Source organism: Heterobasidion irregulare, assembly GCF_000320585.1.
Source record: "Heterobasidion irregulare TC 32-1 unplaced genomic scaffold scaffold_05, whole genome shotgun sequence".
Lineage (NCBI taxonomy): Eukaryota > Fungi > Basidiomycota > Agaricomycetes > Russulales > Bondarzewiaceae > Heterobasidion > Heterobasidion irregulare.
Window position 1 is genome coordinate 1,490,571 of NW_009258201.1, and position 20,280 is coordinate 1,510,850.

General features: G+C 51.5%; 5 protein-coding genes across 5 annotated transcripts; 2 read left to right on the forward strand and 3 right to left on the reverse strand.

Annotated features, from left to right (window-relative positions):
• Positions 1-2,448: 2,448 nt before the first annotated feature.
• On the reverse strand, positions 2,449-5,618 carry HETIRDRAFT_173504 (uncharacterized protein; the record flags this gene model as incomplete). The annotated part of the gene is made up of 21 exons (XM_009548130.1): positions 2,449-2,475; positions 2,537-2,580; positions 2,631-2,993; positions 3,061-3,201; positions 3,259-3,355; positions 3,415-3,495; positions 3,542-3,618; positions 3,675-3,768; positions 3,824-3,906; positions 3,963-4,065; positions 4,124-4,353; positions 4,411-4,417; positions 4,492-4,570; positions 4,633-4,715; positions 4,773-4,817; positions 4,872-4,883; positions 4,934-4,996; positions 5,053-5,197; positions 5,252-5,415; positions 5,469-5,525; positions 5,580-5,618. The coding sequence occupies 21 exons, from the start codon at positions 5,616-5,618 to the stop codon at positions 2,449-2,451; spliced, it is 2,034 nt and encodes a 677-aa protein (XP_009546425.1).
• A 2,725-nt stretch (positions 5,619-8,343) lies between these two features.
• On the forward strand, positions 8,344-8,918 carry HETIRDRAFT_51672 (Non-catalytic module family EXPN protein; the record flags this gene model as incomplete). Its single annotated transcript, XM_009547555.1, has 4 exons — positions 8,344-8,433; positions 8,492-8,608; positions 8,666-8,753; positions 8,824-8,918. 4 exons carry the CDS (start codon positions 8,344-8,346, stop codon positions 8,916-8,918), a joined length of 390 nt encoding a protein of 129 aa, XP_009545850.1.
• Positions 8,919-10,197: 1,279 nt separating this feature from the next.
• Positions 10,198-10,781, reverse strand: HETIRDRAFT_247666 (uncharacterized protein; the record flags this gene model as incomplete). Its single annotated transcript, XM_009548131.1, has 4 exons — positions 10,198-10,238; positions 10,297-10,389; positions 10,564-10,652; positions 10,705-10,781. Coding segments are annotated over 4 exons (300 nt in total), but the record flags the coding sequence as incomplete, so codon positions are not given.
• A 963-nt stretch (positions 10,782-11,744) lies between these two features.
• HETIRDRAFT_451528 (uncharacterized protein) lies at positions 11,745-16,734 on the forward strand (the record flags this gene model as incomplete). Its single annotated transcript, XM_009548132.1, has 9 exons — positions 11,745-12,447; positions 12,508-12,743; positions 12,793-13,851; positions 13,905-13,962; positions 14,014-14,554; positions 14,622-15,069; positions 15,121-16,369; positions 16,424-16,596; positions 16,663-16,734. The coding sequence occupies 9 exons, from the start codon at positions 11,745-11,747 to the stop codon at positions 16,732-16,734; spliced, it is 4,539 nt and encodes a 1,512-aa protein (XP_009546427.1).
• A 226-nt stretch (positions 16,735-16,960) lies between these two features.
• oxr1 (2-oxoglutarate and FeII dependent oxygenases family protein) lies at positions 16,961-18,360 on the reverse strand (the record flags this gene model as incomplete). Its single annotated transcript, XM_009548133.1, has 6 exons — positions 16,961-17,020; positions 17,073-17,295; positions 17,350-17,450; positions 17,493-17,982; positions 18,037-18,159; positions 18,218-18,360. The coding sequence occupies 6 exons, from the start codon at positions 18,358-18,360 to the stop codon at positions 16,961-16,963; spliced, it is 1,140 nt and encodes a 379-aa protein (XP_009546428.1).
• Between the last annotated feature and the right edge of the window lie 1,920 nt (positions 18,361-20,280).

The following is a 20,280-nucleotide window of genomic DNA, read 5'->3' on the forward strand; positions in this document are numbered from 1 at the left end:
AGTGCATATTTTTTGGGGGATAACGCGAGATGCAAGGTAAGCTCGATCACGATTCTGCGCGCGAAGCTCATACATGCCCAAGTGGCAGTTCCCCAAACGCGTCCACCGCATCCTAGCTAGATTTCTGAGCCTACGCGCTATGAAGGCAGCTGAGCAGCCCACGCCGACCGCCTCCCAAGACAAGATTTTTTTTTTTACACGCCGATTTCGGTGAGCGGGAGCAGGTGCCGTCTCGCTAGGAATCGCCGTCGCAGTCATCCATCGCAAAAGTACCGCCTCCCGGTGGAGCGCACGCGCCCGACGCGGGAGGAATGTATGTTTGTGACGGCGTGCGGCGACGATTGCCGTGTCCTGAGGGACGACATCGCATTGGCTCGGGATGCTTCGCGACTCTAGATGGGGTTGACTGCGGCGGTGCGGGCGGCGCATTTAGCTCGTCCCCCCGGACTCTCGCTTCTTCCGCCACGAGTCCCCCGCCTCCCTGCGGTCCGAGCATGATGCTCACCTTCAAAGCCAGATGCAGTATCTGACTTCGATACGACGAGTAGGATATGTGCCGGAGACCCTCGTGTATCATGGAGCAAGCGAGGTCATGTACACGGATAGAACAGCAGCGAATACGGAACTATTGCAACGACACGCCTGAGGGAGGTGACATTTTTCCGTCTCGTCTCATCTTTTATAGCTCTCGTGCAAGACATGGGACCCCGCAAGGAACGCAACTCCGCCTCATGCTCGATCGACCCAATGATGATAGAAGCCCAAAAGTCTTCTGGATGTCGAATGCGCCTCGCAGCACTGGGGGAACGTGTCCTTAAGTTCATGGAGCCGCCGCCATGATCAAGAACAAGAACGAGCGACAGTGCCAAACCTATCTGTACGGCATCAGATATGCCTCCCGGCTTTGCTCCTCGGTTCAGCTCTGCGAGCTTCGGCGCTGATTGCTTTGGGACAGAGCGAGGCTGGAGATTCTAGCCGCCGGGTGTCGCCTGGATCTCGACCGGACAAAAGACATATTTCAGATGGCTGGGATGTACAAGTCGTGCGACATTTTCAACATCTTGACGGCGGTGGCGACTTCAACAGCGGGCGGTCGAGGATTACTCACTGGGCGTGCTTCTTTCGACACGATGTGCGCCCGAGCCATATCAATCAGGCTCGAACTTCGCAGCGCTCGTTCGGTATCTTTCCCTTCGGATGCGAAGTCGCCTCGCCTCAATCCTCATCTCTGACACATAAGGCGGCGATCTCGTACGTGAAGCGGAAGGCGTCCGACACGGAAATCGAGAGCGCCCCCTCGCCATCGACTTTTGAGCAACTAAAAGCATCTATGGAACATCGATGCCTAACGTTGGTCAGCCGGCCCGGGCTGCAAGTAACGTTTATTTGCCAGGCGCACCAATCCAATCAATCGCAGGTGCCTTGGGTCCATTCATCCGGCAAAGTACCTTGTGGCAACTGTAAACCTTTCGGGCTGCCCTTTGTGCTCTGTGTCACAAGTCGTTGGAGAATCCTCTTACGATCCAGCCCCCCCTTACGCGAAATGACCAACGGCGCCTCGAGCCAACGACAGTTGATTATCGTAGGTGAGAAGAGACATGCTATCGACTCAAAGCGTCTAATGCACTGCCCTGTCCATGAGGACGCCTCATTAGACCGGGTCATCTAGATAGAAGACCGGCCACATGCCGAGGACTCTATATTTCGCACTACCGGTGTTCTAATAGACCGCACAAGAGGCGCGGGGTAAGCTACCCTTCATCGAACAGAACGCCTCGACTGATGATTGGGTATCGTGAAGGTGGAACGGTCTCTCACGGAAAGCCGTTCACGAGAATTACGGGACCGGGCCATGGCGAAACTTGCTTCTATTGTTCTGTGGCGAATGGGATGTTCCGTTTCATGCCTGGGATTGCCATGATCGTGACTCGATCAGTGCCAAACAACGCAGGCGCGCCTCACGGTACAACGTTATCATCAGGAAGTTGCCTTTATTAAGCTACGCGACCTAGTGTTCGAACGGGGTCCAGGCCGACGTACGACCTCGTACGATGCGATTCGCATGTGATGTAAGGTAGATATGGGGCGGTGGCAGCCTGCCGGAATCGGCACCCATCGAGTCAAGCCCCTCCTTTATTTTTCCAGTCGAGTCTGATTTCGCGATGGCGTTCGCGACCGCCCAGGAAGAGTGCGTCGCTACGTAATCGAGCCAAATGGCCTACCGAACCTCCGGATTGTCGAAGGACTCTGTCTAGATCGAGAGATATATTTCCCGGTCCGCTTGATATACGCCACTTATACGCCGTGTTGTAACAACAAGGTTTAAATGCTATCTGTCCACGAGACCACGGCAACTAGTGTATGTTGACCCTCCATGAGCGGACATGCACCAGATGCACCAAAAATCGTGCGGTCGAAGTCAGTAGACATAGGAACTAGTGCTGTTTCCTATGGTATAGTCGACATAAGTTCTACCTAAACATAGGAATAGATTCAGCCTGAGGTGTGAAGACTCCGAAGGTGCGCAAGAACCTACATAGTTACTCGGGAATATCCCCTTCTGACCATTGGCGTTGATGCCTGTAATTGCGATCAGTTCTCTATCCCTCTTATTTTTGATAAAACTGCACCTTCCCACCATCCATCCGCATAGTATTCTCCTCCTGTTGGCCCGCTAGTGAGCTCTATGCTCCCTCCCTTCTGAATATTCAATTCATCTGGACCTTGGGCTTGGTATTCATAGATCCCTCGCACTTTGTGGCGCCCGGAAAGACGATAAGACCGAAAGAACTTCGGACAATGATTGGCAGACGTACCAAACTTCCCCGACCCTTGCGCATGACCAGGCGCAGGCGCTTCAATTGGCGTGATCGCATGAGAGTCTGACAATTCGATGTACGTAGCCGGGACGAGTCCCTTCTCTCCGACCCTGTCGGCTACCTTGACCCAACCTGAGCCATCGTCTTCCTCGAGCACATGCACAGTTGTACCCTCTGCCGCGAGATACCGTATAAATGGTAATCAGCCTACTTTAAGAATGGCGGACGCTGAGTGACGCACCACGAATAGCTAGTTCGAATGGCGAAGTTGGGGTGAAGTCAAACATAACACGGGCTTTGGGGTACTCCTCATGTGGGGTTTGAAGGTCGGTCTGGGCGAACGAGGACGGGGTTGGAATTGGGGTTGCGGCCACCGAAGAAGCTAAAAGTGAGTCAGCATGACCGCTTTACCGAAATGATTATCGTCATTAGATACAACCTTTGGAAGTGGTTCTGGAAAGAATGCTGGCGGTTCGCGAAAGCGAATCTGATGCTTTGTGCCGTGATCCACGGGATCCAGTACATTCAGCGGGGACCTGCCAGGGGTGTGTAGTCGGTCACGATTGGCTCGAACCATATATCGCAAATCAATCACCTTTAGCTCGCATTTCGAATGCACTGATAGCCCACAGAGTTTACACGTCTTTCCTTGCTTACTCAGTCCCCAGATCGAAGACTGCAGGGGCTCAGTACAGAAGCAGAGCATGAAGGGTTGCACACACCCCACAATACCCACACTCAGTGGGGATAGTAAAAGAAGAACTCTTAAAGGAGTGCGGACTTTGGGAACCTTCGTCACCTACAGACACGGCCTCAGTACGTCTTACAAACCTTTGATACGAACGAAAAGCACACCCGCCAGAGCCGTCGTGATCGTGTCTATCTCTGCCTCTAGGATTGTCTTAGAGTTCTCGTACAGAGATGCTTGATGCTGCGCATCAAGATAGTCCTTACACAGAAACAGTGAAGCCATATTCTCCGTTAAGTACGATTTGATTACTCACTTCGATGACCTCGTCAACCTTTCCAAGAGATTGGTTTTGAGTGTAGGCTGTAATCACTTTGGATAATTGAGTGGCTTCATTTCCTATGCGATAACATTTTCAATCATCTTTCGTAAGTAATCAAAAAGAATCAGCCCACTTTTGGCATCGAGCAAGGGTAGCAAATCTTGTAGTTTGGACCTGCACTTTGACAGCTTATTCTGCAAATATATCTTCGCAGTAGGTTCGACGCTCATCTCGCCCTGAACCCAGAATGAGGTTCCAACGTAAGATGAGCTGATAGCGTTGATCGATGCTCACCGTATCATAATGACTGGTGCAAGGCTCAAACATCCAATCACTTGGGGATGTGAAAGGCCGAACATTATGCTCAATGAAGAGTTCCTGGTCTTTCTTAGTATCGATTTCGTTCAAAGACATCTCCACAGAAGATATATGATTCTTCAATGCGTCCTGATGCGTAAGTTGAAGAGCCTGTGCATGATGGAGGGTGCTGCTAAATTTGGCAATGAAATGAGTCTGTAAATGTTCTGAGGCAGAGTCAAACACGTCGTAAGATTTCTAGCGAAAGGCAAATTGGAACTCACGATATTGCTATAGAAAGCAATCAGGAACGTGGGCGTCATTTCATTCTTTCCCAACCAGGAAAGACGATCAATCGAGCTTACGTTTTCCAGAGTCACTAGATCTTCAGTGTAGAATCTAGTCTTCGTCTTATTTGCGACTCTAGTAGCAATAAGAAAGACGCTGGAAATGATCGAGGATTAGTTTTTCCAAGAAGTCAGTCGAAATTGATACACACAACGCACTTCTTTGCGTTCATGACGTCAGTCTGCTGCTGCTCGTATTGTTTTGCTGCACGGTCAGCGTGCTTATCGTCTTGTGCGCGATCCTATAAATCAAGGGATATCAGAAAGAGGAGCACCTAACTGATAGCATGCGATCGGACCTGCTTCTGGCGGTAGGTTTCCAGCTCCTCACATTCTTCGTCATACTTTGAAAAATATAGATCAGAAAGACGATACAGTTTGGATTTATCAAGGCGTACTTTTTGCTTGCTCTGTCACATTTCAGGGTCAGAGGAGGTTGCCAGAGAGAGATTTGACATACCTTGAGACGCTCGTTGTAAACTCTATCCCTATCAGCTAAGAGCTTCTGGTAGAATTGCGCTTGCTAAAGGAAGGCTGGTTTGAGCAAAATGGGTCGTGAGAAGCAATAGGGCAGCTTGCCTTCTTTCCATTGTCTTCGTACTTTGTTTCCAGAGCTTTGAGAACGTCGACAACCTGTGTGCTCAGAGAATCAGATAAGTTGATGTGATCCTGCGCGATGTTGACGGTGGACCCGATTATTTTATTGTACATGTTGACCAGGGTACTAAGGCCAAGTGCATGAGATGTTGTCGAGAATGAACTGAAGTAATATACACACCTTTGATTAAGTGTGTCTTCGTTCCAATCCTTTGTGGGCTCATCCCCGAGTACAGCAGAAGCAACCTTCTTCGACTTCTTCTCCAGCGTCTTCTTTGCTAGCACTTGGAGCTTGGCGGCGTATTCTCGTTCCAGCGCAGCACGATCGCGATATATTTCGCGAATCTAGCTCTCCAGCGTTAGTCACATTCAGACGTTCGGTCAATATTACGACGCACGTCACTGAGGAGATCAAGTTGGGTCTCGGAGAGTCTGGCAATTCGATCCACCTGATCCTATACTTCAAGTTGAGTTTTGTGCCTTTGTTCCACATTAAAGTAGGTCATCACAGGTAGTTTCTCGCCATAAGTGAACACTGAGGGTTCCATAGCGCGCTTGTCCTTCAGAACTTCCAGTATGATTGGTACTAATCGATGAATCTAGTGTGTGTGGAGTCTAGTGCTATCCTGTGTTGTTAGTGGTAAATCTCTGTATGTTGTGTCGACCATTCAATTGGGAACTCACAAGAAGAAAAGGAGAGAGAATCGTGTCCAGACGGAAGCTGGAATGCAAACAGGCTGCTGATGTCACAGTTGCATTGAGCTGACCCGACAAGCCGGCGGTCGAAACCGAGGCACTGTTAATATGTCCGGGCCGACGCGATCGTCTCATCCCTCATCGACGTTGACTTTTTACGTTCAACATCGACCAGTTGACCTTGCAGCTTTGCTTACTCATTAGTACCGAGACCACTGTTGACTGCGATTGTGACCTAATACGTTCCGCGAGTCACCCATCCAAGATCTCCAGATTTTGAAGCCCACTCCAGCGGCTCGCGATAGATCCCTCACCGGCTCGCTGTGGGCTCTCGTTTCTTTCTATCATGGCACAGATCTCAATCTCGAGGGAATCTGACATTATCGACGCATCGGGCATCACCTAGATTCAGGCATGTCCATCCCTCTTTGCGTGAGTACCATGGGAAGGTACCCATATTTTACAGACTAGGAACGGAGCGGTCAAGGACTCTCCTGAAAAGTTGGAAACTAGTGCCCTCGGAGCTAGAGTGGGTACATCTGTATGTTGGGCGCCGTCAGGGACACCCTCAAAAGGTGTAAATTACGACCATCAACTTTGTTCTACGTTGGCATTGCGCGTTGCAGCTCGAGTGCCTTTCATCATCGATGACACGAAGCAGACGGATTGACGCTGTGCGCGCGCCTTTCTCTGCTTCGAAATGTCTCCACTCGCAGCTACACAACGTCTACAGCCATATCATCAAACATGCAGTGGGTATGTGAATAAATTACCTGTGTCGTCACCTGTATTCAAATGATGTCTGGCCTCTCACGGGACCATATCCATGTTGACGCACAGGACTTTGCCCCTGCGCTCATGCGACAATTCACTCGTGCCCCGCTCACGTCTTCGAAAGCTCCATATGTACCCAAGCGACTACAACATCGCGGCGCTGATGCCACCGGGCCCAGTGTCTAGTTCAGCGTACAGCTTGATCCTTCTTGATCAATGTCGGATAGCACATATTCCGACGTGGAAGACGGCCCTAGAATGATGGCACCGATGGATGCGACAGACCCTGCAATCTGCCTGCTTTTGCTTGCATGTTTACATGTGCTCCCAGATGGTATCTGCCATTTCCGCAATCGGCGCACCCTCGAGATGCTCTATTCCACTGGCGCAAACTGGGCTCTGGGAAACTTGGAAGAATATAGGCCGCATTTTCTGCGCTGCCGGCGTCCTTGGCGTCCAGTGACCTTTGGTTGGCGCCTTGCGCTGGGAGGCCGCTCCTGGGAATGACCCACGGCAAACTCATGAGGCCAGAGTCTCTGACCATCGCGCATCGCAATCCGGTTGGATGTGTCAAAGGTCCTGCTAAAGTTGCTCGCAATGTGTCAAGAGACCACCTAAGAATCGACAGCAAGTAAGGTAGCATTAGGAAATCAATAACAGGATTACATTTCCTGACGATGGATATTGGGGTCTTCTGATAAGACAAAATGACGCCCTTATAACCCGTTGTCAGGTTCGAACAGGCTTCCAATAAGGCTTGTCGGTCCCTCCTTAATCTCCTGACGGCCCAGACACAGCGGTCAACGGCCCATGCTTATTATGAAACACCCCCTCGCAGGTCCGAGAATCGATCCGGGGTTTACATACACGCTTGGCCCGTACTGCGTTTAGCGCTTCGGACTCCAGAATCAGACATCGCCGAGATTGGATCACCTGATGGGGACCCCAACACGCGCAGATATGTTTTCCGTAGATTGCCGCCGCTCGAGCGCCTTGCGGTACTTTTGGGGTTTGGCTAGCAGCGCGGCAAGCGCGTGCAGTGGTCGCTATTAGGAGGCTAACATCAAAGTGGATCAAGCAAAACGAGGCCGGATCGAGAATCCAAGGCCACAATTGCAGCCTGTTTCCTCGCGGCGATCGCGGGAACCTGGAAAGGCAGTCCGGGGACCCGCAATGTTAAAGCTAAACCTCGGTTCCTTTCGCGTCAATGCCTCGACCTTCGCGCATTCCTGCAGCGCCTCGGACTCATCATGATGTCAACCCAACCCTGTTTCTCTCCGCCACTTCTGCAAGCTGTGGCATCACGACATCCTGTTGGCCGCCTGTTGCATTACCTATGGACCTGTGCTGACAGCTGGAGACCCGGCGGTGATCCCCAGTCACGACGGACCAAGCTCACCCCGTTGCTTACCTCCGCAGATGTCTATGGCGACACCCCGAAATTTCGGGCTGGTCATCCCACAAAATAGTAAGTCCCCATTTATTTTTGTGTGTGACTGACGACGGCATTTTCCACGAATACGTCCGTCGGACTGACACATTTTGTGCGGGCGCTCCCCATGCGTCTACGGCGCACACTGTCATCGAAACACGCGTATAAAAGGCCCACGATTCGAGCTCAACAATTCTTCTGTGCGAGTCCCGTCCCCGCTCCCCTACCCTCGTACTTCCTGCTCTCCGCGCTTCTCTCCTCCGAACTTTCACCTCCCACCTCCCGCTTCCACTCCTCCTCGCATACTTGTTCTCACTATGTCTCGCTTTGTGATGATTCTCTTCCTGGTCTGCGCCTATGTTCTCGCTGTTATGGCTGCTCCCCTCTCAGGCAGTTCTGACTCGCTATCGAACTCTACGACAATTATAGAACTAGAGAAACGAACAACGCACACTGGTCGGGTAAGCATATGATTTGGACGTCTTGGTTCCATTTTGTTCACTCCCCGTGTCTGTGTAGGGGACGTGGTACTATCCCGGCTTAGGCAATTGTGGGTATACCGACGATTCGAATGATGACGTTGTCGCAATGTCCAAGGCGTTTTATGATAATAATGGAGGTAGCAATTGCAATCAAGTAATGAGCGCCACCTTCATCGCTCAGGCACTTTTTCTGACGTCTTCCTTTACTCAGTGGATTCAAATTAAAAACACGAAGAATGGCAAGGTCGCCTACGGCAAGATGCGCGACAGCTGCCCTGGATGTGGCTATAATGACCTCGGTATGTCTCTTTTGACGCCCATAGACTTTTCATTCATTTTTTTTTTCATTTTTTTCATTTTGCACAATAGACATGTCTCCTGCTGTCTTCAAGCAGCTCGGTACCCTCGACCAGGGCGTGCTCTCGATCTCTTGGCATTTTGAAGCCATGGGCTGGTCGCCATGAACATCGCCTCGCCTCGGCCGACGGCATTAACGCGCGTGTAAACCGAACAAGAAGAATAGACGAAATCTCGACGCTGTAACCCACCGTAACATGTCATCCCCGCCTCACGTGCCGCGAAACTGCTGTACTATTTTATTGGGTCGCTCTTCCTCTGGCGGGAAGGGTCGTGTTGTTTTTTTAGAAATTGCGTCGCAGCTAGACCACGGCGACATCCATGTTTTGCCACCCGCATCTTGATATTTTGGTTTTGGGGCTTACGCTCCTTGTACGAGTCGGTTCTTTCTTGTAGGGCCATCTGTGTTGTTGCTCTTCTATCTCTGTAGCCTCGGCATATGGTCCAGGCTCGCAGCCTTATGTATTGCTAATGTTTACCCCAAGTATTTCACACTACACTATACGAGCGATTTGATCTATCAGAAATATTGCAGGGCTTCTGAATCGCTGCGACGAACATTCATCGACGAACGCTGACGTTGAAACGTTGAAACGTTGAAGTTGAACCTTCGCATCAGAACGGTGCACGATTCATGAATACATGCCTCTTGAGCTACTTACCAGATATTACTCCTGCGGCGCACGGATCAGACCGAAGTAATGGAAGAGTGTTAGATTCCATGTATTGCGGGGGCGACACCATCCTCGTCATGCGAAAGCAACCAAGAATCCACAGCAAAAGCAAGAAACCACGAATTACTACTCGTACATTGTCCCAAAAAGCAGCCAATCATGTGCAATCCCAAAAATGCAGGAAATAGTTCAGGGAGATCATTATGGTCCGTGCAAGGCCCAGTCGTAGGAGATCATTGTGCTGGTCGATCATGTCATAAATATAAGCCGCGGGGGTGAGGGCCCCTCAAGGCGAGGGTCCGTGAGATGCTGCTGGTCATAGGAAAAACACGGCTGCGGCTGCGAAACCGACGAAGGAGGGCAGCGTTAGGTGTGAGATGCCATGGCTCATGGCGCCACTGGTAGTGTTGGTTCCGACGGTGCCTTGGTCAGGAAGGGAACTGACTGTGGATGTAGCACTAGTGGAAGCAGCACTGGATCGTGCAGAAGCCGATGCTACCGCGGTCGACACACTAGAAGCTGCGTTGTTTCCAGCAGAGACAGCAGAGGAAACTGGTGCTGGTGCGGCAGAAGCCGACTCGGAAAGGGATGTAGATGGAGAGGGTAGCGTTGAAGGGGCATCGGACGTTGAAGGAGCCTCGGAGGTCAAGGGGGCCGCTGACGTTGACGCAGGTGCGGATGAAGCGACCGACGAAGGACTCGCACCGCCAGATATCGTGAACTCGGGGCTTGCATTACCAGAATCACCGAACACTTGATGTCATGGGGTCAGGGACATTTCTCGTGATGGATCAGTGATCATGATACTTACAAACAACGATGTAGTCCGACTTCGGTGGAACATCTGGAACCGTGATCTGAACCTGGCCGTCAATGAGCTGGAACCCTGAAGCGAGGGGGGAGTCTGTGCGCAGTGGATTAATATTGACACGCGAGGTGAACATGGTAGATAAGCCAAAATGGGAGGTAAGCGTTGTCTAATCGACAAAGCACGCTACGCACACCATGTTGCAAGCGTATGGCCATTCCGCATGCCCCAAGACCACAGAGGATCTTCCTGCAAGCGAGATGGACTTACCTAGCATCAGGTTCTCACTATCATTCTCCTGGAAGCCAAGTAGCAATTGACCAGTGAAGTTCTTTGGCTCAGGGATGTCGGACGTGTCCCTGTGTTTTGGAATTCAGTATTAGGTCGACGTCAAGGAAACAGACGACTGACCATGTCACCAAGACCTTATCACCGACGTTCCAAACGGTGGATGCAGTTGGGCTCGTGATAGGCGGGCTTACAACGATGCGCTTGACCAGGGGAGCAGCATGGGCCAATGCAAGGATGTAGAGGAAGAAAATCGTGAAGAGCGACATGACTGTGTGGAACGTCTTGGTGGTGGAAAGAGTCAAGGGGAGCGAAACTCTCAAAGAAATCGAAGAAGGGGTCGACCATGTTATATGGGGCCGGAAGACCGCCTCCGAGCCCACTTCGGCAACTTTCTGATCGCACCCGTGTGACGTCTCAAAAGAATTCCCACATGGCCTCCGCTTCGCTACTTATCACCTTCGACAGCGACGCGAGCAATTCACTTGACGCCTTTGGCAGACAATATACAGGGGGACGTAATTCGGCCTCGTCCGTCTGCTGATTTTGAGCAGCAATGGACAAGTGTAGACAAGGCACTTGGCCAGTCGATCGCAAACCCTGGTAATAAGTAGCCCGCGCGGCACCGAGAGTTTCGATCATCAAACACCAATTGCCTTGAACGCTCTCTCTTCTTAAAGAGCTTCAGGCTTCGGGGCACTAGGAGACACCCTGACCATGCAAGCGTGAAACGTAAACGTTACAGGCTGTTGGACGCTTTCACAGGGCAAGCAATCTGGCAGGGATGTCAAACGATGTCGATATCTATGTTCTCAGATGCTTAACTCTAAGGCCTGTATGAAGGCAGATGTGAGGAGCTGATTCTGAGACTAAGGGTTTGTAGAGATAGATATCGATGAGAGGGATGGTGAGCGCGGCCTGGAAGAGGATGGGACAAACAGACGGCCAAATAGAAGACGCGACGCGTAAATTGCACGCGTTGATAGTTGCCATATTGAGACACCGCGTCGCGTCGTCTCCCTCTTCCCCACCGTGCCTCCTACGCTTGCCTTTTCCTTTTCTCCTCTTGAACACCGGTTTCGCACACTCAAGGTCCTCCATATCTCTCTTGCATCTTTTGACACATCTTTATACCATCAATCACGCCTGGATACCTTTCCCTCATGAGTTTGCCAACACCTCCCGGCACATCCCACCGCGACAAGGAGAACAGAACGCCCCGTATGTCCTCAGGTTCGCGCGTAGTATGGTCTCAGAACAATAAATACCACAATGCAACGAGCCCACCACGCCATAGGCTTCCCACCAGCGCGTCGAAGGTGGCCCCAGCCAAGTCGATTCTCAAGACGCCGCATTATTCTTTCCTCCCCCTGATTATCGAGAAGCAACGAGAGAGCACACCAGAACCTGGAGATCCCTTGGCTGACCTTGATTACCTGGAACGACCTGTGTCCAAAATTGTTGCCTCAGACACGTCACTACGTGAGCTGATCGAATCGTACTCAGTGCTCGCCGCACGTCTCAAATCTGCGGTCGACGAACAAACCGACGCGGATTCATCGTGGCCACTCTTTCAGCCTCTGAGAACGCACCGTGCTCAGTTTGTGGACGCGGTCGTGCGGGACCTTGGAAAAGCGATGGTCGATCCGCTGGCTGGAGTCGCGCTCAGCGAGCAGATGGACCAGGAGCGTCCTGTGGAGGAACCAAGACCGATACTGCCGTCTCCACGAAAAAGTCCTAGAAAGAAGCGTGGGATGAGCGAGGAGCAGGTGAAGCTCGCGCGCGATTTGTGCACTACCGCCCACGCTGTCATCAAGCTGGTGGGCATCGTTTTCACGCTCCCTGCCATCTACCAGATTTTTAGCGGTACAGTCAACTTGACTTTCATGTCTGTTTGCTCTAAGTGCTGACACTATGTCCACTTAGACAAGGAGCTCGGATTGATCTTGACCCATGTGCTCGCTATCCCGCTCGCTCAAGAATTGCCCACCCCGAACGCGCGCAAGACCTGTGCCTTGTCAATCTGGCTCCTCCAAGCTCAGCGTCTTCCTGCAAAAATTCTGGAACCTGCCAGAGACAGAATTGCGTATGCCATTCGTCGTGCTATCGAAGGCGAGCTCGGCAAGGAAGGCAAGAAGGGCTCTGTCAGCGATGGCCTGAAGGTAAGGCAGCCTTCTTACGATGTTACATTATGTTCATCACATTTGACAGGCCATTCACGACCTCTCACTCCATAACCCGGCCATCTTCGTTCCTGCTTTGACAGAATTGATGCCTACTGTCCTCCGTCATCTCTTGGCCGCTACACTGCCGTTGCGCGTTCAAGCATGCCATGCCCTTGGAGGCTTCACATTGGCCCTCTCCCGCATTCCCATCTCTCAATACCACACCGCGCTCTCCGATACCATCGAGTATTTCCTGGTAACTCCGTCCCTTCGTAAACCTGGCACAGAGGAGGCAACGGCACCCTTGGACCCTTTGATCGTGCGCACGATTCGTACCACCCTGAGCGCTGAAGAAGCCAACAACACCGCGCAAGGGCCCGTATGGGCGTTGAGCGTCCTCGCGAGCTTTATTGTTCTCCTTGGTCCTAGACTTTGCCTGAGCACCAAACTCGCCCGGATCGTCTCCGCGCTCCTCTCACTCGCTATGCGGCATAGGAAAAGCTCCGTGCGCGCGCTGACCTGCCTCATTTGGCGCCCTCTCATCTGGGTTTACTTCCGTCCGCCGCTGATCGAGGCAGACGAAAATGGGGACCCGGTTGTGGAACAGCTGGACGCCGAGCACGTAACACTGGCGCCAGAGGACGCCGTAAAGCGCGAGCCGTTCTGGCGCGTCATTAGGTCTGTCGTAGACATGGGCGCGGGCATCGCTGCTATTGGCGCGCTGCTCACCATATATACGGATGACGACAAGACGATGGAAAAGGTGATGTATATCCTCAAAATGATGGTGCAGAGGGGTGGGTATGCCTGTCATGACGCGATGGAGATCGTCAAGCGCTTCGTAGGCACCGAGGCGGCGCCGGAGTGGCAATGGGACAAGCTTTTGCCTCAGGCGCTGTTCTCGTCCTATCCCGGGCTGCTTACGGTAGAGTTAAGCTCGTTGTCGCTCGTGGTGAAGCCCATATTCGACCTCACGCCCATTCCCGAAGACGTGAGGCCGCTGACGAGAGCGGAGCTCGCAAGCGAGGGCGTTTTTGATGGCCTAGTTGCTATCTGGAGACAAGGCCTCACGCATGTACATCTCGCTGCAAATGCAGAACTTCCTGTAAGTGAAGCTATAGTCATCTACGCGCTGCTCATGCTCACCGGTGCATACAGTCGGAAATATTGGATACCTGGAAGGGCCTTTTGGAGGTCAGCGTGTCCGGCTTCCAAGGTACGACAATTTCTACGCGTTCCGTTTCAAGTCTGCTCACCTCTACTTCAGAATCCAGGGATGAGAATGGAATGGCGACCATGACTCAGCGTACTGCGACCATTTTGACCGAAATTCTTGGAGACCAAACAATCCAACTATCAGCCGCGGCTGAGACGGCCGACGATTTCATTCTTGAGGCTCCCGAGGACGCACCCCCACTACACAATCGCTCAAATGCAGCGATGAAGTTGTGCGTTGTTCGTGACTTGTGGGACATCGTCTCCAAAGCGCTCCCAGATGACTACCGAGGTGTGGCAGGCGAGACACTGGCTTCCTATCTTGTGGAAAAGGAAGCAGACTTGACATGGGAGACGGACTCACCGGATGATGCGCGGTCAGAATGGACATGGCTTTGCTCTGAGGTTCTGGTTCATTGTCCTGTGGGCCTATTGAAAACGTTCTGGGGCGTGGACAGCACCACGCGGCAATGGGATTGGCAGTGGACGGTGGAGGTGAGGAGTTTAGTGTGGAGAACGTTCATAGAACGGTGGCATGAGATCGCACCATCCAAATGGGAAAACACGTTGTTCCTGCTTGCCGTACCTTTTGCGTGAGTGCTAGATCACAATTACACGCCCTCCCCATGTTGCGATGCTTACTGTCTATTTTTCAAACAGGGACAAGGACTCCTGGGAGATGAGCGACGACGACCTCAATGTGTGGGAGTCAATCCTCGGCTCCTGCATGAACAAGGCGTTGGATGAAGGCGTCGAATCCGTTCGCGTCATCGAATATATATCTGGCCTCATCTCCAGCACCCATATTCCGACGTCAACCTCCTCGACGCGCGTTGTTGATGTTCTTCTTTCTCATCTGGATGTTACCGAAATCTCCGAAGTCCCGTGTGCTCTTCTCGAGCTTGTCAACGACACGCTCCAGAGCACGTACCCACCAGAGCCGCGGAACAAAATGACGTCACTGTGGCTTATCAGGACTGTGACTCGTCTAGTCGAAACATGTCCTGTGAAGCTGCTCTATCGTACACTCTGCGCCCTTCAAGACGGGGCTATCATTTGGATCGCGGACGCGTATGAGGTGTTCTATGATGACGAGTATTCATTTGATGTGAGTATCTTCTCTCTTAAAAGGTATTATACACCTAACATGATTCTGCAGATCGTCCCACTATACCAAACCATGGTCATCTGCCTGAGATCGCTGCTCGCGTCGACTGACTCTCTTGTTGCATTATCTCCGCTTCTTGCATCTGGTTTCCGTAGGAGCTCGGATACACCACCGGCCATCCTTCAGACCTTCACTGAATTCTGGGAAGCAACTTACGCCAAGATTTCTCCTCCCAGGGGAGGATGGCCAAAAGAGCTTCTTGCACATATTCCAGTTCCGAGTACGAAAACTAGACGCGCCGAAGCCCTTGCTGTTACGAAGCATGCCCTTGGATATACGCCTGATCCTGCTCCCGTGGAGATAACAGCAGCAAAATTGGCAAAAATGCCAATGGAGCTAATGCCACGCACACCCCCTTCCAGTTCTACTTCGCTGCCAAAGACGCCCCAAGCAACTTCTTCGACACTATCGTCTCCTCCTCATCGTCCTTTCAAAACTGCCGTCTCGTCCCCCAGGCATGAGAATCTATATGAATCCCCTCTCACCCCTCTGGACTCCGTATTCCTGCATGCAGCGACACCCCCTGTCACTCCCAAGTCTCCTTCACGTTCAACCAAGGATAAATCAATCGCAGACAAGGAAAACATGTCCCCTCACAGTCCAACTACAAGTATAGTAGAACGTATCCATATGAGGTCTCCACCAACAGTTCTTGGGAAACGGTTACTCGATTCAGCGTATTGGGAGCGTCCTGCTAAGAGAGGAAGATCCTCTCCAGAGGCCCTCCTTCCTGCCATTCAAGACGACGGGTTCGCGGCCGCCGCGGTCTTCTCTCTTCGATCACGATCTCCGTCATTAGAAAGCACGTGCAGCAACGATAGTGAGGACGACCGTTTGACGGTGGAACAGGCGCTATTGTCGTCGCCTGATTCTGTTCACGAATCAACTTCGCCCTTGATGCGCAATATCCACGATAAGAAAGCCACACCTTCCAGACTACATCGTCGGTCCCCGGATACGAGGGGCCACAAGCGCATGATCATGGAGGCTGTGGAGGTACCGTTCTTGCGAGATATTCGTAGGCGAGAACGTACGAAAAGCGTCCAAACCGCTCGAGCTGCTCCACGTCGCAGCCTTCGACGCATTCAATCTCTTCCTGAGGCTGAGACGCAAATTCAGCGCAAAGTCACGCCTCGAAAAAGGCGCAAGGACCTGCCATCCCGAACCAACTCGAGTCCCATTAATCTATCGCTAAGCTCTCCACTGCGAGCTCTTGAGGACGCCCAAGGGCTTGGAAGCGGTACGTTGATTTACATACCCGGTCGTTTCCGACCGTCTGATTTCCTTTGCACAGATGATTCGATGGTGTTCATGGATCCAGGTCACCGCTATATGGCCGATGTGCCGTCATCAGATGATGACCCCCATATTGGTCAAGTCACGCCTCACCATCTAGTATCTCCTGCTATGCGTCGACTTCATGATAGTCTTGCGAACGATCCGCCTAGCGACGATTCCAACGTTTCTGTAAGTCCATCGCGGGAACACATGGCACGAAAAATGCAACGGACGGGAGTAAAGTTGGATTTGCAGCCGTCGCCCTTAAGGCTTCGTATGCAGAAACATACATCTATATCTCAACCCTCGACTCCTATCAGACGTTAGATAACCCTTTGATCCTTTTGATTTTGCACTCTTGTGGTTGTTGTCGCAGCGTTCCACCATCTGTAATATCAAGTACATAGATAGCATTTGTACAATTCAAACTGTAATATATTGTGGCATAAAGCTTTCGAATCTACAACCTGCTCGATTGTAAGCTACTACGTGCACTGAAGTATTTTAATTACACGACGTCCCGGGACAGATAATTAATCATAAAGAAAAGTAATCAAGACGAAGTTACTTCAGTATGCTCAGTGCCCCTGCTAGCGCGCCATGTTTCAGGCCCCTTGAGACGTGATCAATATTATAAGCACGTCAAAAAAAAATAGAGGGCTTACTTTTCTATTGTTTTTTCTCATGTTTTTGATCCTCCGATTATACCAATCACCAGCGGTCTGAGGGGTCAAGTTCGGGTTGTCTTTGCCAAACGGCGTTTGGTTTACGGCCTCAGCGATAATCTCGCTGTCCTCAACCAAAGGAGCAAGAATAGAGTCGTTGTTCGGACGAGTGAAAAACCCAAGTGACCACCTGACATGAGAAGCTTGAGCTTTGGGCGGATTGCTGGGCAGGAATGAGTAAGAATCCGGAGATATACTGAGGCAACCTTATACTTACACAACGCGGTGCAGGTTCGAACGCAAGAGTCCGCCGCTCCACAGGGCCATGGCATCACCGAGGTTGCACACGACGAGACCGGGGACAGGCTGTAGAACCAGCTAAGACGAATACTACGGAAGGGGGCGTCTTTGAATGCGCACCTTGACATACTTCCATTCATCCGAGCCTGGAGGTAGAACTTGCAAACCGCCGAGGCGATTATGGAGGATCGCCTGAGTTCGGTCAATGACTTCTGAAACTGCGAGTAATGAAGTGGATGTAGATACCAAGGAACCAAAATCTGAGTGGATACCCAAACTTGACTTGTCAGGAGGTGCTTCAGGCCGGGGAGGGGACCTGATGCATCGCGTCTCGCTGCCGCTAGCCTCCTTGAGCGAATGCCTCTGGATGAAGGCACCGCTAGGGAGTCCTAGTCTCTTCTCTAAGACGGAAAAGATAGTAAAGCTGATCTCAAGCGACTTATCCGTATACGGTTTGAGTGTGGATGTCATGTATGCGTTGACAGTCGAAGGGTAAGTACGATGTACGTGTTCTGGCCAAGCGAGGATATCATCCTTCGCAACATTGAGGAATTCGACGGCGTCAAGAGTGCCGTTAGCATCAATTGCCCATGCGCCTGCGTGCTTGTATCTTCGGAGAATGTTTACGATTGAGGAGCGTGCAGAGATTTTAAAGGCGTCCTACCCGAATGACGCGCCCGAGTCACCCTGCTCGTATTGCATTTTTTCTTCCAGAGGGAGCTCCAGCGTGGCCATGCCCATGTCGAACATCCTTTCAGCTTCTTGGTAGACGCCGTGATTCTTAAGACTAGAGATGTGTGAATCAGTAGCGGCGCAGGTCGCGAAACGAATGTCGATACACTCACTACCAGAATCCCAGCTCAGTAGCGGCGCCCCAGAGCTTGTTGATTTCGTGTTTGTTGCCTGCTTTAATGAGCTCATAGTCAATCACGAGGAGGGGGATAGTCGGGACATCATCAGGGAATGGCGGGAGAGATATGCCAGGCATGGTTGGAGGGCGCAGCGGTAGGAAAATGGGTGTGATCCAGATAATTGACTCTGCTTAAATCGGTTTCAAGCAAGCGGTTCACGTAAGGAAAGATATTTGATGGAAATACAAATAATAGGAATGTTTCTGTTATTTCATTTCATGTGCCGCTCTGTCAGAGTTGCGGGGAGCCACACGGCGCTCAAGAGCGAGAGAGATAGCTTCCATAGCGCGCTGAAACTGTACCTATGCGATCATCATGTGAGCCGTCAGGCTGCTTCAGGATGACCTTCTGTGCCTACGTCGCAGGTGAGCCTCGATGGCATATCGCACAATGTGAAAATAAATATGTTCACCTTTCGTCGGTGGCGCGATCTGAGGGACACTAAGTGGAGACCAGATCATCAATCTAAGACAACACGTTGCACAAAGTTGTACAAAGCAGTAACGCCTTGTGGTCGCAGCCTCGCAGCATCGAAGGCCTTATTATCGGCGTTCTATTCGGTGCGATTGGTGATGAACCTAAAGCTCGGACCGGTTACTCACCACCCGATATGATAGTCATCGACTGCCTTAAGAAGCCGACTCGAGGGGGACAAGTGGGGGACAACCCTTGAAACTGAGTGCCTTACATCGATTGCGGGGCGGGACCAGAAAAAAATCGGGATAAGTCACCGGAATGTGATTGGGAGAATGACAGATTGGCCGCGAGTAGCGCTCAAGCGCCTATCTTGACCGTGGATTTGCTTGACCGTGGCTTTGATGAAAACAAATAGGAAATCCTCTGGCTCATGTCTGCTCATGTCCCTCAGGACCGAGCAAGGTTGCCCATCGTCGAGGCGAATCCCGGAGACGTGATCTCGACGGGACTTGATGACTGCCGACGGCGCAGGGGTGAGCCAAGTCGAAAATATAGACAGTTGACGCGACGACCCTTGATGTCACAGCCACAACCACTATGACGAGAACAAGTCGCGACTGTCTGTACGCAGATTTCTGAAAGCGCACCTTGCATACCACATCGGTACTCCCAACTTGCTCTTTCTATCTGTGCCATTCTCAGCGCCGAACGCGAAATAAAATAGGCGCTCGTCAGACTGAAAGGAGAGAACGGTAATGTAACTCCCCCTCCTGGTAAATCACCACCCGTAGGAGTGCTAGAGCCATCCGGATCCAAAAAAATCACAATTTATGTCAGCGTTCACGAGTAGCGCCGCAAGACACACCGTCTGGACCGGATCACTGCGGTGTTAGTACAGCTCGATCTCGGAATTTCGAAGCTGTAAGGGAGCATTCGGGGCGAGTGCTTGATATATAGAGAAACCTTTGTTCAGCTTGGGTGTTGAACCTATTCGAGCTTGCGCGTCTTAAAATTTGAGGCACAACTTCAATCCGATGGCTGTGTTCCTTCTACTCGCATAGAAGCTTGTCCTGGCGTGTCTTAGACTAAAAAAATAGTCTGGATGCCAAATTGAAACTCACATTTCCTCCATTGAAACGAGGTTAGGCGGAGTTGGTCAATGAAGTGCTGACATTCGATAGGTAGGCTACAAGGAACGCTGCAAGATGAGTTTCTCGGAAAGGACATGAATCAGCCGCGAGGTAGCAGGTCTGTTCCTCGCCGTCCGAGGTGCAGTCGCCGATCATTAGGCCCTCTCCAAAGGCGGGGGAAATGCTACGCCTAGTCACCGAGGTCCGAGACACTTCGCCACGAGATACTGGAGCAGATTGAGCTCAGCCTGGACCAGTTCATGTTCTTAGCACACCACGTGCGGTGCTTCTCATCGCCGCACACCGGGATGAACGTGTCGGGACCGCGTTTTCAGGTTTCCCAACACTGGATGTGGGGTACTTGGACTAGAGGAACTGCCACATGACAACATAGGCGACGTCTTGATTGATATCCGATATGCACAATGCCTCTTCGCAGGCGTGGCGCAC